The sequence below is a fragment of the Balaenoptera borealis genome (genome assembly GCF_965194805.1).
Source record: "Balaenoptera borealis genome assembly, chromosome: 8".
In the NCBI taxonomy this organism is placed as follows: domain Eukaryota; kingdom Metazoa; phylum Chordata; class Mammalia; order Artiodactyla; family Balaenopteridae; genus Balaenoptera; species Balaenoptera borealis.
The window spans coordinates 14977280-14993066 of NC_138865.1; the positions used below are offsets into that span (position 1 = coordinate 14977280).

Consider the following 15787-nt stretch of genomic DNA (forward strand, 5'->3'; position numbering starts at 1 on the left):
CCTCCTTCCAGGTTCCTTAACAGTCAAAGGACTGGTTTGGTCTAGATAGTAACTATGGTCTCTTTGTTCGAACATTCTGTGGCTTTATGATTCTAGTATGAAGCAATAGTTAAGACAGTATTTACTTCTAAAGCACAAGACTCCTTGGTCACTGCTAGCCTTCTTCCATGAACAGTATCTGAATCCAAGGATGAAATGCTACCACAAGGAGATTTAACCCAAGCTGGTGCTGGACCAAGGATTCTGCTTAAAATTTATAACTACTAGTTTTGTCCAAGCTTGTTTTACTTGACACAAGTAATGGAGTAGACGTTTCCAGGACTCTCATTTTTTTTTTTTTTTAATTTATTAATTTATTTATTTATTTTTGCTGTGTTGGGTCTTCGTTTCTGTGCGAGGGCTTTCTCTAGTTGCGGCGAGTGGGGGCCACTCTTCATCGCAGTGCGCGGGCCTCTCACTGTCGCGGCCTCCCCTGTTGCGGAGCACAGGCTCCAGACGCGCAGGCTCAGTAGTTGTGGCTCACGGGCCCAGTTGCTCCGTGGCATGTGGGATCTTCCCAGACCAGGGCTCGAACCCGTGTCCCCTGCATTGGCAGGCAGATTCTCAACCACTGCGCCACCAGGGAAGCCCCAGGACTCTCATTTTTAAAAATATTTTAAACTGGCTAGGCTGGCTGGTCACTTTCTATCTCTGGGAAGCAGTGTATTCACCTGTTTAGAAAAAGAAAAAAGAAAAGAAAAAAGGATAAAAAGCTGTGGTTCTCAAGATCTCTTCCAGCTCTGTGACTTCAAGGCACTTTTTTTTGTCAAGCTAGAGTGGGGCTTTGAGCTAAGTATCAGGTCTTGGGGTCACTCTCCGGAACTAGTGCTGTTCACCTCACTATTTCTTCTCATAACCATTGCCTGTGTTGGAGGTGCTCTAACCCAGAGTAGGCTCTGAAACATGCAACTTTTGGTAAGGATGAAATCCTGGCTTTTACTAATTATGTGGACCTTAAGAGAGTCACTGAATGAGTTTGAGCTTCGTTTCCCCGCTTGTAAAATAGGGATAGCTACTGGCAAAGTTGCAAAATGAAATGTCGAGTCGAGCACAAATGCCTAGTTCTTAAGTTTTCAAGTGCTGTTTTCCATAATACTAAAGAACACAAATAAAAGATGAACTGCGGTGTCCTAAGCACTTTGCGCCTCGCTGCCAGCGGGACAGCCTAGGATCGGCGGTAACCAAGCCACAGTACTGGTTATTTCCGTGATGCCACTTTCACTTTCGGCATTCACTGAGCGCAGCTGCACCCGCGTGGCTCCGCGGAACAGCGCTGCGCTCGGATGCCAGTCACGGCGGCGCAGGCCCCGCCCCTCGGCGTGCGCGCTCCCGCCGCTCCCGGTGACGCGACGCGGGTGGCTACGGGGTGGTGTTTTGGCGGTACGGCTGCGGGAAAGGAGCGGAGCTACTGGGAAGCTGCTGCCGGGAAGCCGCGACTGCGTTGCCGGCGCCGCCTCGCCGCGGTGGCCGTGATGCGCTCCGCTCGCGGGTCCCCGCTCCCGGGAACCTCGACCGCCGAGTCGGACGCTGCCGAGCAGGTGAGGCGGCCTTTCCGGCGCGGACGAGGGGAGGGTGGGCGGCCGAAGCGGGGACGGTTGGAGCGGGGCCCGACGGGGCCCGACGGCGCAGCGAGGCCGCGGACGAGCCGCTCGGCCCCGGGGGCCCTTCCCGCGCCGTTGCCTCCCCGCCGCCCGGGCCGCGTGGCCGCATCCGGGCGCCCGCCGTCAGCGCCCGTGACCCCGGGCGGCAGGTGCTGTCCCCCAGCCCCTGGCGGGAGAAAGCTGGCAGTCGTGCTGTCGCGCCCGCTCCGGTGACCGCATTGGATTTCCCCTCTGACACGTAGTGGGCGCGGGTCTGGACCGCATGGGGAGGGACCTGGCCGGGGAGAAGGATGCTGCACCGAGGACCTTGCGGATCTTACCTGCCACCTTGTCGTGACATTTACAAGTCAGCATCGTTTTTGCTTTACTCTGCTTTTACCAAGTTTCATGGTTTAGGTTTCTCTAAGATCTAAATCTGATTAGCTCCATTGGAAAAATAGAGCTAGTTGGGCAATAAAGTGATGGTAAGAGCAGTGTTTCACAAACTCGAGTAATGCGTGGACACCTCTTAAAGGGACAGTTCGCTCATTCTCTGGAATTTGACTCAGAACCCGCAGGGGTTCTCAGACCCCAGTTAGACGAACGCTGGTGTAGACTGTTTAGGAAAGAAAAGAAATGCTTCCATGCTGGAAGATAAACTAGGTTATTAAAGAATTCTAAATTAGAGACTCAGATCCCTAGTTTAATTTCACATTACAGCCTTTACTGTGTTCTGCTTTGTGTAATGAAAATAATTTTCCAGCCTTGGAGAGGCCTAAAAGAATTATATTCTTTGTATTATGTTATATTTGATGTTATTGTGTCTTTGTATCAGGTCTGTTCATTCTGTTTGACACATTAGCAGAATTATAAAATGGAGTATTAATTTGTGTAAGTAGTTTGTTTATTCCATTGTTAACCTTAACATTGATTTATTTGTTGCATATTGAATCTGTGGTTTACATCCTTCCAGGCCTAATAGGAATGCATGATCTCAACCCTTACGTATATAGTCTAGAAAGAAGAAACAAAATGAAAGTTATCTAGGTATTTATATTCTCTACATATTTATTCAGCATGTTTATTTTAAATCAACTACACATGAATAAGGAGAAGATTCAGAGTGTGGAGAAACATTGGGAAATATAACAAGTTAAATCTTGGCAAAGAAAAATCTTGACCTGTGCCTTGAAAGAAGTGTAATATTGTGAACAGGACATATTACTTAGTAGGAAGTGACTTAAGTAATGGCCCAAGACAAGAACGAGAACAGCTTGTGTGGGAGAGGAGAGACCCACCTCACTAGAGCAGAGAGATGTTATCTGGGGCTGAGCAGAGAACAGTTTAGTAAAATAAGATGGGACCGTTTGACGGATGGAAGGTCTCAGATGCCACACAGGGACGCTGTTGTTGACCCGTAGGCTCTGGAAGGTTCTTTTTTTTTTAATAGATCTTTTTTTTTTTCTAATTTTTTGGCTGTGTTGGGTCTTCGTTGCTGCACACGGGTTTTCTCTAGTTGTGGCGAGCGGAGGCTACTCTTCGTTGCGGTGCGCGGGCTTCTCATTGCGGTGGCTTCTCTTGTTGCGGAGCATGGGCTCTAGGCATGCGGGCTTCAGTTGCGGCACACGGGCTCAGTAGTTGTGGCTCACATGCTCTAGAGCGCAGGCTCAGTAGTTGTGGCGCACAGGCTTAGTTGCTCCACGGCATGTGGGATCTTCCCAGACCAGGGCTTGAACCCGTGTCCCCTGCGTTGGCAGGCGGATTCTTAACCACTGCGCCACCAGGGAAGCCCCAATAGATCTTTATTGGAGTATAATTGATTCACAATACTGTGTTAGTTTTTGTTGTACAACAAAATGAATCAGCCATATGCATACATATGTCCCCATATCCCCTCCCTCTAGAGCCTTCCTCCCACCCTCCCTATCCCCCCCTCTAGGTCAACGCAAAGCACCGAGCTGATCTCCCTGTGGTATGCTGGTGCTTCCCACTAGCTAACTATTTTGCATTACGTAGTGTATATATGTCGATGTTACTCTCACTTCGACCCAGCTTCCACCTCCCACCCTGTGTCCTCAAGTCCATCCTCTATGTCTACAACTTTATTCCTGCCCTGCAACTAGGTTCATCAGTACCATTTTTTTTTTTTTTTAGATTCCATATATATGCGTTAGCATACAGTATTTGTTTTTCTCTTTCTGACTTACTTCACTCTGTATGACAGACTCTAGGTCCATCCACCTTACTACAAATAACTCAATTTTGTGTCTTCGTATGGCTGAGTAATATTCCATTGTATATATGTGCCACGTCTTCTTTATCCATTCATCTGTCGATGGACACTTAGGTTGCTTCCATGTCCTGGCTATTGTAAATAGTGCTGCAGTGAACACTGTGGTACATGACTCTTTTTGAATTATGGTTTTCTCAGGGTATATGCCCAGTAGTGGGATTGCTGGATTGTATGGTAGTTTTATTTTTAGTTTTCTAAGGAACCTCCGTACTGTTCTCCATAGTGGCTGTATCAATTTACATTACCACCAACAGTGCAAGAGGATTTCCTTTTCTCCACACTCTCTCCAGCATTTATTGTTTCTAGATTTTTTCTTGAGCTGGTTGTATTGTGAAGGTAACATTTTACAAAGAAATGTTTCCAAAGAATGGTGTTCACGGTGAAGGCGGAAGGTCAGTGACCCGCCTAGAGACCTATCCTGAGGTAAGGATGTCTGCTGTGGTCATTTTAGATGTGTGGACTTTTTGAGGAAGAATTGACAAGACCTGATGAATGACATAAAGTAGCAACACACAGATAATTGGGAATCAAGGTTAAGAACCAGGTGACCCCAGTCCGTGGTTACTCCTCTTAGACCTGGGGAGTTTGGAAGGTGGTATTAGTTTGTGTCAAAAGATTTGGGAGCCCATTCTTAGACTAAATGAGCTTGTGGTAACTGGGTAAGCTCAGGATGTGGAACTGAAACTTGAGGGAAGTCAGAGTTGCAGATCTGGGAAACTACAGAGGGGATGCAGGGAAAAGTGTGACCAGAAAAAGATCATTTAAAATGGGGACCAAAAGTTTGCAAATGAACAGTAAGAGGTAGGGAAGAGGTTTGATTAGGACTTGCTATTGAAAAATAAAATTTAGAGACTTACCTGGTGGCGCAGTGGTTAAGAATCCGCCTGCCAATGCAGGAGACACGGGTTCGAGCCCTGGTCCGGGAAGATCCCATATGCCGCGGAGCATCTAAGCCCGTGTGCCACAGCTGCTGAGCCTGTGCTCTAGAGCCCGCGAGCCACAACTACTGAGCCCACGAGCCACAGCTACTGAAGCCCGCGTGCCTAGAGCCCGTGCTCCGCAACAAGAGAAGCCACCACAACAAAGAGTAGCCCCCACTCGCTGCAACTAGAGAAAGCCCACACACAGCAGTGAAGACCCAACACAGCCAAAAAATTAATAAATTAATAAATTAATTAAAATAAATAAATAAAACTTTTAAAATTTATATATTAAGAAAATGTCGATCATAAATGCAACTACATGCATTCTTCTTTTTTCTTATTTTAAAAAATTGAAACGTAATTGACCTACAACACTATGTTAGTTCCAGGTGCACAACATAGGGATTCAATAATCCTGTACATTACGAAAAAGATCACCACCATAAGTCTAGTTACCATCTGTCACCATACAAAGTTATTACAATATTGACTATATTCCATATGTAAATTTCATCCCTGTGACTCATTTATTTTGTAACTGGAATTTTGTACCTCTTAATCTCTCTCACCTATTTCTCTCCTCCTCCCATTTCCTACCCCTCTGGCAACCACCAGTTTGTTCTCTGTATGTTTGTGTCTGTTTCTGTTTTGTTATGTTTGCTCATTTGTTTTTTAGACTTCACATATAAGTGAAATCATACAGTATTTGTCTTTCTCTGTCAACTTATTCCACTTAGCATAATGCCCTCCAGGCCCATCCATGTTGTCACAAATGGCAAGATTTCATTCTTTTCTTGTGGCTGAGTAATATTTCATTGTATACATACACCACAATTTTTTTATCCATCTGTTGCTGGGCACTTTGGTTGCTTCCATATCTTGGCTATTGCAAATAATCCTGCTATGAACACAGGGGTGCATATATCTCTTCAAATTAACGTTTTTGTTTTCTTCAGAAAAATACCCAGAAATGGAATTGCTGGATCATATGGTAGATCCATTTTTAATTTTTTGAAGAACCTCCATAATGTCTTCCTTAGTGGTTGCACCAGTTTACATTCCCACCAACAATGCTCAAGGTTCCTCTTTTTCCACATCCTTGCCAACACGTGTTACCATGCATTCTTCTTAAAACAACAAACGAATCAAGTTGTTCTGATGTATTTTTCCCACAACTGAGTGCCACACAGCATCCTTCACTTCACTTTGGCCTCTCACTCTCACCACGACGGTCATTTCTTGCAGAATTCTGCCTGCTTGTGGGCTTCTTTTGATTTTTCCAGGTTCTCTTGTAATCTTTCGATATTCATATTGTTCTTTTTTGAAGCACCCTTCGTGGCATCTTACCTGTCCTTACTCAGGTCTAGCCCTTGCAGAGTCTCATTTGTCTGTGATTTGGTTTGCCTGTAATTTCAGAATTTGCTAATGTCTGTATCACTGCATCCTGCATTTTTCACCGTGGGAGCCATTTCACTTTGCAGTTGACTTGTGTTGTTTTCACTGTTTTCCTTAGGACTGTCAATGAGAAACTGACTGAAAAGACTTTAACTCAGGACCCAGTGGACCTCACACTGCTAAAGAATGTTCAGCTGAGGGGGGCCCCATCAGCTGAAAGAATTCGAGTTAATGCATCTCTCTGGTGATGGGCCTCACACAACTTAGGCCTTTTAAAAACATGGCAGGTTTTTTTTTTTTTTTTAAATTAATTTATTTTTGGCTGCGTTGGGTCTTCGTTGCTGCGCGCGGGCTTTCTCTAGTTGCGACAAGCGGGGGCTACTCTTCATGTGGTGCGTGGGCTTCTCATTGCGGTGGCTTCTCTTGTTGTGGAGCACGGGCTCTAGGCGCGCGGGCTTCAGTAGTTGCGGCACGTGGGCTCAGTAGTTGTGGCTCGCAGGCTTTAGAGCGCAGGCTCAGTAGTTGTGGCGCATGGGCTTAGTTGCTCCGCGGCATGTGGGATCTTCCCGGACGGGGGATTGAACCCGTGTCCCCTGCATTGGCAGGCAGATTCTTAACCACTGCGCCACCTGGGAAGTCCAACATGGCAGTTTTATGTAATATTGCTAAGAGTTTGCCACCCTAAACCCTGGTGCCAAGACTCTCAGCTGCAAATACAGCTGGAGTTTACATTTTAAGATCACATTACCGTATTGTTGTCTGCTGGGTGATATTCAGCCATACTTTTGTCCTAAATGAAAGTAATTATTTTAGCAACTTACAAGCTGTCCTATCTTCTGTCTGTCTTTAAACACAAATTTTGTAACTTACAAAAAATATCTATTTATCCTCATTGTCAAAGTCATCTCATATCTCAAAAAAAAAAAAAAAAAAAAGACAAACACCAGATTAAATAACATTTACTAAGTTTGCTATGGTGCACCCCAACAGTGCCTCTTCTTTGAAAGGTACTCTCTTTTCTCCTCCCCCATCCAAAGCCTACTTCCCACCTGCAGGAATCTTTCTGTTAACATGTAGGCTTCACCGTGCTCTTTGAACTGGTACAGCAAGAGTCCAGATAATTTAACATTGCCTTCTGTTACTCTCTTGATTATTTCTTGGGTATTGGTATTTTCTCCATTACCAATCTGCAAAAGCCTTGAGATTGGAGTCAGTCTTATTACTCCTCTGTGCCCTTCATGTCACTTTGTAATACAAATCGTTGAATCATGAAAGGCCTTTCTTCCCCCAAGGACCTTGACTTCAAGCTGTTAATTAAACATTCTTTTCTTTTGTTCTTAGTTCAGCTATCACATAATTATCGATTTTTTAAAATGTTCAGACTGGAATTCCTGTGCCATGAAGGGTTTTGAAGATAGGCTTTCTTGATATATCCAGAAGAGGATTGGATGCCGGAAACTGGAGATATCAGTCAAAGGTAGCTTGTTAAAGACAGTTCTGTTGTTTCTTCTGATGGTAAAATTAATATATGCCCTTTAAGCAATCTAGGCAAGCCTAGGGAAGAGAATAGAGATGATCCGTTATCTCACTACTCAGAAATAACTAACCACTGTTAACATTTTGGTTTTTCTCCTCTCTACGCATGATGTTAGTTTTTTTACTTAACCTATCATGAGTATCTTTCCATGCCAATAAATGTAGATCTGTGTCAGCACCTTTAACAGTCACACCGTAGCCCACTGCATACATGGACCATGTTTAATGTAACCCACCCCCCTATAAGGCACATTAGTTTAGAACAGTGTTTTGCTATTATACATAATACTATGATGAACATCTTTATATGTGATTTAGTGAATTTATCTTATTATTTCCTAAGGACGAATTGCTGGAAGTGTGATGGGTAGAGCAGAGGGTAAGCGTGTTTAAAATTTTCATATGTGCTACCCATATGCCCCCAGAGGGTTAGTACATATTTACATTCTCTCCAACGGTGCTCTTGACCTTTTCCCTCCCACTGGTTAGCAAAGTATTGTCAGACTTTAGTCTCTGCCAACTGATAGTGGTGAAGTCTTGTTTTTATTTATATTTCTCTGAATACCAATGAAGTTAGATTTTATCAGCCATTCGAATTTCTTATTCTGTTAATCTCCAATTATCCGTGCTCATTTCTCTGTTCCAGTGTTTCTCTTAAGAAAGGTAGAAATTAAAACACATTAAAATATATTTAAACATCTAGGTAATTGACATTTTTTTCCTTTTTGTGTGAACTTTTAAATCACAAATATTGTTTGTCCTAAGTTTGGGGTACATGGTACAATATGTACACCATATTAAAACCTGAACTAATTACAGCGATTTTTTTCCCCATTGTCAGGTAGGCATTGGTAATCCTTTTTACTTAATAACATCTTTGTGTGTGTATGTGTGTTTTGTCCCTTCTACCTCATTGTAAATTCTTTAAGGGCTGGGTCCATATTTGACTCATCTTTATATCTCGTGTTCCCAGCCACCCATGAAACCAACAATAACTGCTTGTCACTTGTGTGACAGGCACTAGTCACTGGGGAAACAGAAGGATAAGAGGCTGTCCCTGCCAGTGAGGGGCTTGCCATGTAATGACAAAGTCAAGCACAAGCGTAACCTATAGCTGACTACTGTGCTGAGCCAATACTCTGGCGACATGAGGTTAGGGAAGTCCTCCCAGAGGGATCATGCTGGCCTTACATCATGCGGAACACATAGGCGCGCCAACAGATGGACCCAAGTGAGAGAGCCATTCTACAAATGAGGAGGGATGTGGGGCACTCCAGTGACTTGCAGCTCGTGTTTAGTACGGCTGGGGTATAGGGTACAGACCTGTCTAGTCTGTCTGTCAGGGGATAAGACTAGAAAGATTGACAGGGGCCAGATCAATCCTGTCTGATGCAGAAGCTGCGTGTGGCCCTGGAGCACTTGAAATGCTTGTGCAACTGACAGACTGAACTTTTTCCCTCCCTTTTAAATAAATTTTATTTCATTCATTAAAACAACATCTGTATACATAAAGATTGTTACATACATACAAGAATCATTATTTATCCAGTTCACAGTTCTTTTTTTTATTGAGGTATAGTTGATTTACAATTATATAAGTTTCAGGTGTGCAACATAGTGATTCACAGTTTCTAAAGATTACACTCCATTTATAGTTATAAGATATTGGCTACATTCCTTGTGCTGTACAATATATCCTTGTAGCTTATCTAATTTATACATATTTAGTTTGTACATCTTAATTCCCTACCCCTCACTTGACCCTCTGTCCTTTCCTCTCCCCACTGGTAACCATTTAGTTTGTTCTCTATATCTGTGAGTCTGGAGAAACTGAATTTTTAATTTTAATTACTTTAGCCGCACGTGGCAATGGCTACCATATGGAATAGCGCAAGACTAGATCAAGAAGAACCTCCTTTACCATCCTAAGGAGTTAGGACTTTTTCCTGAGTGAGAGCAAAAAATTGGGAGGTGGGGAGGTGTCATGATTACTGTTTGTTTTGGAAAGATTACGCTAGTGTATAAGTTTGTAACCCTTTTGGGTCCCAGAACTCTGAAACTTGACTTCTTGCCAGGCCCTTTCCTAGGGGCTGCCACGCTGGGAATGCAGCCAAGCAGACCTAAATCTGGCCCCTTGTGGGGCTGGCATTCTGGAGGAGGAGACACATGAGCAAGAGAAATGCACACACACACACACACACACACACACACACACACACACACACACACACACACAGAGTGTGTCAGAGGACAGGATAGGAGTATGGATTCACATGCTTGAATCCCAGCTCTTTTATTTAGTCACGTTTCATTAGCTGTGTGACCTCAGGCACATTGCTTAGCCTCTCTGCTTCATCTATAAAATATTATGCAAATAGTACCAACCTTGGTGGTTGATAGGAGGAATAGATTAGAATAGATTAGTATTTGTAAAGCATTTAAGCAGGGCCTGGCACATAATAAGCACTATATAAGAAGTTCAGAAAGGGACTTCTCTGGTGGTCCAGCGGTTAAGACTCCGAGCTTCCACTGCAGAGGGCATGGGTTTGATCCCTGGTTGGGGAACTGGGAACCTGCATGCATGTGGTGTGGCAAAAAAAAAGAAGTTAATAAATACATAAATGCTAAGGAGAAGAAATAACCCAGGGAAGGGAGCTGGATGGAGGGGAGAGCTTGCAGTTATAGATTGCGTGGCCAGGGCAGGCCTCCCTGAGAAGGTGACATTGAGTAAAGATCTGAAGGGAGTGAAAAAATAAGCCATGTGGATTATTTCCAAGCAGAGGGAGCAGCACATTCAGAGGCTCTGAGACCGGACAGTGCCTGGCGTGTGTGAAGACAGTGTGGACACCAGTGTGGCTGGAGTGAAGTGAGAAAGGGAGAGGGACGGTGAGGTCAGAGCAGTAACAGGTGTCCGGATCCCGTAGGACGGGGAGTTCACGGTACAGCCTTTGGCCTTTACTTACTTGCGAGGGGAGCCGTTGGAGGGTTTCCAGCACAAGATTAACAGGATCCTGGACCTGAGCAGGGATAGGGTGGATGTCAGTTTCTGTTGAAGAATCTGCCTGAAGCTATGGGTTGAGGAACTGGAGAGCTGCTGGTTTGAGACTGCAGGTGGGAGACTGACGAGTTAGGCTGCTGTCCTGATAGGCCAGGTAAGAGTAAGAGATAAGAAGCTCACCTCAGGCAAAAGTGATAAGAAAAGGGACAGACTTTAGAGAAACGGAGGTTGAAGAAATGGAAGGACTCGAAATGGAAGGACTCGGTAAGAAATTGGCTCTGGAGGATGAAGAGGAGGGAGGGGGAGGATGAAGAGGAGGGAGGGGTCAGGCACGACTCCCTAGTTTCTGCTTGAGCAGTCGGTGGGATTGAGATTGAGAGGAGGAGCGTGGCAGGAGCAGGGTGAGGCTTACAGTGGAAGGGTTCAGCTTTAGAAGTGTTTCTCGTGGGCCCGTGCGATGTTCAGATGGCGGTGTTGGTAGGTGCTTGGAGATACGTGTCTGTAGCTCAGAGGAGAAGCCTGGGGTGGAGAAAGAAAGTTTGAGCTATCGGATCATTGAAGCAGTAAGTGAAGTTGACCAGGAACAGAGATTAGAGTTAGAAGAGATTGGAGCCAAGACAGGGAACCTGGGGAACAGAGCAGACAGGATGTGCAGAAACGCCTAGACGTGGAGGGTCCTGAGAAGGAATCACTCAAGAGCTAAGAAGCAGACTAGGGGAGACAGCTGTCCTGAGAGGCCTGGAAGAGGTACAGCGGTGCCACAAGACCGAGAAAGAGACCCAGGATCACGCGTCCTTCGGATCCGGCAGGTTGGAAGGAGGCCCCGGCCTCCTCTTGTCCTGTGATTTGAGGTCTGGGAGCTGGAGGAGTGGCAGCCACGGTGAAGGTGACAGAGCTCACTAGGAACATGGTGCCTTACGTGGTACTTTGTACATAAAAGAGCGGTCTAGTAGGTATTTATCAGGTGAACGGAGAGTTCACATTCCCATTCGGTTATTCATTCTGCCTGCCTCCTACTCCCACCCCCAATCTTCCTTAACATTCAGCACCGCAAGGTGGTTAAGACCTATTTGGTGACCTGTATTTTGGCGTCACTGATTCGCATTTAGGTAAAATGCCAGACTGTTATTATCTCTTTTGATTTAGGCCTATGTCTCTGATAGCACGAAATTAACTTTGAAGTGTGTTGCTCAAAATAAACCGAGCTAAGAGCTCCGCTGCAAGGATCACAGACCAGATTATGTGTGCTTGGATTTAAGCAGGCACTTGATAAAGAACATAGCATCTCCTTGGCTTGTGCTGTCTTTGTGACTTTTGTCGCTTCCTGGAACAGGAGGGCTCTGGCACCGGGAGGCCTTCTGTAATGGTGTGTGAGGACTGACTCCCAGAGCCTCGCCTGACCTCTGACCTGCCAGCATGGGGAGGTGAGTGATGGTGCCGAATCACCGGCACTGTAAAACCCGAGATTTGGTGCCACAGAAGCGGGTCTCGAGAGGGGGGAGGAATCTAAATCCCAAGTGAAAAGTGTTCAAAGTTGTGCTACACTTCTGTTTAACACCTTTGTTCTTCCAGGGCCCCAGTGGGGTGCCTGTCACAGAAGGAAAGTGGTAATGCCAGGCGGATTCTACAGGGGTTCATGTAGTTTACTGAAAGGGGCACACATGTTGGAATCTGGGAGGAGTTGTATTAAGCACAGGATAACCGTCTGTAAGCCTCGGAGGTGTGGGAAGCGTGATAAACTCCATGGCGTGGCCCAAGAACCCACACGGAGACCAGAAACTACATAGAAAATCCCATTGGGTTAGCGGGATACCTCCCCCTTCTGCGAGATGTTTTAGTCCATGAAACACTCTTTAAAGAGAAGAGAGTAGAAATTAACAGTAAACAATAGAATTTATCCCAGAGGCAGCAAGGTTTGTTTTGTTTTGTTTTTTAAGCCTAATAATAGTCTCTCATTCCTGACAGACTGAGAAGAAAGTTTATTTGCAAAAATATCTCAGGAATATTTCTAAAAACACAGGATATACAAAATGTATTTATTGACTGTTGCGGGGATGTTGTTAAAGATACTGTTTTTTCCCTTTTTCTCACGCAGTCAGCACGGGAGAGGTTGGCCTTGGGATTCAGTGTTAGAAAGTCTCATTCCTCCTGGGCTGTTTGTATGTTTCTGCCGTAACAGGCGGGGTTTTGGTCGCGGTCATGCTCAGCCACCTTTGCAGGCTTCCCTTATTACATGTGTTTCTGGGCTCTAAATTCAGCATCCTTAAACCTGGTTTCATTATAGATTTACTTATTTATCTTATTGAACTTATTCTTATAAGCTGTCTATAATTCTATTTTTGGAACAAAGCAGGACACAAATAAAACTACTTAATACTCTCCAGAAAGGGGGAACACAGAAGTGTCGTCAGGGCTTAATTCTCATTCATGTAATTTTATAATAACGAGTTACATAGCAAAATAGCAATGTGGAAGATGCCGGTATACCGATAACCTACCGGCAGGGAAGTAGGGGCAGCTCAAGCTGAATGTCTTAACTTTCAGATCAGTGGAGGTGAGGGGAGGCCTCTCTGGAGCAGACTGCTTTAGCTAAAGCTGTCTTTTGCAATTTCAGGATCGGCATCTCCTGTCTTTTTCCGGCGTCCTGGCATTTCAGCATCTCTCCAGTGGGGTGTCCCCGAATTCTGAACACCAACTTGCGCCAAATTATCGTCATTAGCATTCTGGCTGCTGCTGTTTCACTTTTATACTTTTCTGTTGTCATAATCCGAAATAAGTATGGGCGGCTCTCCAGAGATAAGAAGTTTCAAAGGTAGGAGGAAAAAACATTTGTTTTCTAGACGGGATGCCATACCTTCATGTTCTGACTTCCAGACTTTGGGGATTTGGATGGAATTTAAGGAGCAGGTGGCTGGAGGAAACAGATTTTGTACCGAATACAGCATAGCATGAAAAATTGAACTGTTTGAAATGGTTTTAGTCATTAGCCACCAAATCCACATCATAAGAGGATTTAAGCATAAGCTTCTCCAGTGATATCTTTTAAGCTGATTTTTCAGTTAATGTTGATAGTTTGGAAATAGAGTTTTGCTTTTCAGAGCTTATTTGAACTTATTTAAAGGAATGATGAATGTGTATCTGCTCTAGATTACTTTTATCACGATCACTTTTTTGTTTTCTTTTGACTTTTTAATCATTTGGCAGTTGTAAAAGTGTTAACGGTGGTGCTACCACACAGCTTAGAGATCACTGATTGATAGTCTCTGTCTCATTAAAAGTATATGTTTGTTTCTCCAAACAAGGTACTTGGCACGCGTTACTGACACTGAAGCTACAGACACCAACAACCCCAACGTGCACTATGGTATCGTGGTGGACTGCGGCAGCAGCGGGTCTCGGATATTTGTCTATTGCTGGCCAAGGCACAATGGCAATCCTCATGATCTGCTGGATATCAGGCAGATGCGGGATAAAAACCGCAAGCCTGTGGTGATGAAAATAAAACCCGGTATGTAAAGGATAAGTGTCTGATTGGTAACCAGGTTCTGCCTTTTCGTTCTCTGTGCTGGCTTTCACGTCCTTCCCCTGCTCTCCTTGCAGTCACCACCCTCATTCAGAGCTCACACCAGGACCCAGTTGGTCTCCTTGTTTCCCTCTGTTTTCCCTTTTCTGTTCATCTTGCATAAGCTGACTAATACCTTCATAAAATAGCCTAAACCCTTGTCTGTCTTTTTTGTCTCCTGCAGCATTTACCATAGTGCCTTTACTTATGGTGTCTGCTCAAATGTTTGCTAGTTGACGTTAATTATGGAGGGATTGTTTTCTAGTTGGTAGCCGTTGGTCTCTATCCTTAATGACAAGGTAATTTCAGATAACTCATGGATGTCTGTACTGGAATACATTGGTATGTATTTGTTATTTTTAAAAATTGCTACCCCAGTGCATTTCTAATCACCTAGCTTATTTAAGAAGAGTGACAATAGAACTTAGAAGAGCTGATATCACTATGTTTAGTTTTAAAGATACTGTAATTTCTAAGTCAGTGTGTTATGTAAAAATTGGGATTTGCCTTCCTCATTAGACAATTTAAATCAGTGGTTCTCAACCTTTTTCTCTATCTGTATCATTTCCACGGGCAGCACCCTTCTGTCAGGAGTGTTAGGAATGGAAGATCTCAGGAGTACCTTGAAATAGGCATCTTATGTCTTGATGGTTGATAATCACTGATGTGATTGGACCATAGATCTTAATGGAGTTTCAGCACTTTTATTTCATTTAGTTAACGTGTTAAATAGTAAAATATTAAATAAAAAATCTGAAGAATTTATCTTTGAATATATTAGAGAATGTTGACAAAAAATAGCTGTCATAGCTTATTATCTCCCATTTCAAAAATATAAGTGAAAAAGAGATTAGTTTTAACTGATAAGAAAACCTGTCCTCATAAAACGGTCTACCAGGACTGTAGACCTTTTGCATCCTACTCATTCTTCAGTGAATAAGTCAGTCCCACTTCTTTCTTCAGGCAACACTCGACAGGTTGACTGTTCTTTGAAGTTTGGGCAGCTTGGCACCAGCATATAGCTCAGAAAATTCAAAATCTCTACCTCATTTTTCAGGTTAAAGAGAGGGAACTTACTCTGAGTCTCTTGTATAAGCATTATTTTGATACCAGAGTGCATTTCCATGAACATTTTTTTTTTAATTAATTAATTTATATTTGGCTGAGTTGGGTCTTTGTTGATGCGTGCGGGCTTTCTCTAGCTGCGGCGAGCGGGGGCTTCTCTTCGTTGCGGTGCGCGGGCTTCTCATTGCAGTGGCTTCTCTTGTTGCGGAGCACGGGCTCTAGGGTGCACAGACTTCAGTAGTTGTGGCGCGCGGGCTCTAGAGCGCAGGCTCACTAGTTGTGGTGCACAGGCTTAGTTGTTCCGTGGCATGTGGGATCTTCCGGGACCAGGGCTTGAACCTGTGTCCCCTGCATTGGCAGACGGATTCTTAACCACTGCGCCACCAGGGAAGCCCC

At 44.3% G+C, this 15787-nt stretch overlaps 1 protein-coding gene across 7 annotated transcripts in view; it reads left to right on the plus strand.

Annotated features, from left to right (window-relative positions):
- Positions 1 to 1356: 1356 nt before the first annotated feature.
- The window catches only part of ENTPD4 (ectonucleoside triphosphate diphosphohydrolase 4), a 40937-nt gene continuing 26506 nt past the window's right edge, over positions 1357 to 15787 (plus strand). The window contains exons 1-7 of one of the 7 annotated variants that reach the window (XM_082401961.1): positions 1358 to 1577; positions 6349 to 6513; positions 7612 to 7707; positions 8110 to 8145; positions 12098 to 12188; positions 13379 to 13576; positions 14067 to 14272. In XM_082401961.1, the coding sequence (XP_082258087.1) occupies positions 12181 to 12188; positions 13379 to 13576; positions 14067 to 14272 (412 nt within the window). In that variant the 5' untranslated portion in view covers positions 1358 to 1577; positions 6349 to 6513; positions 7612 to 7707; positions 8110 to 8145; positions 12098 to 12180. Of the gene's footprint in view, positions 1578 to 6348; positions 6514 to 7611; positions 7708 to 8109; positions 8146 to 12097; positions 12189 to 13378; positions 13577 to 14066; positions 14273 to 15787 lie in introns of all 7 variants that reach the window. The other 6 variants (XM_082401962.1, XM_082401964.1, XM_082401963.1 and 3 more) reach the window with 6 other exon arrangements.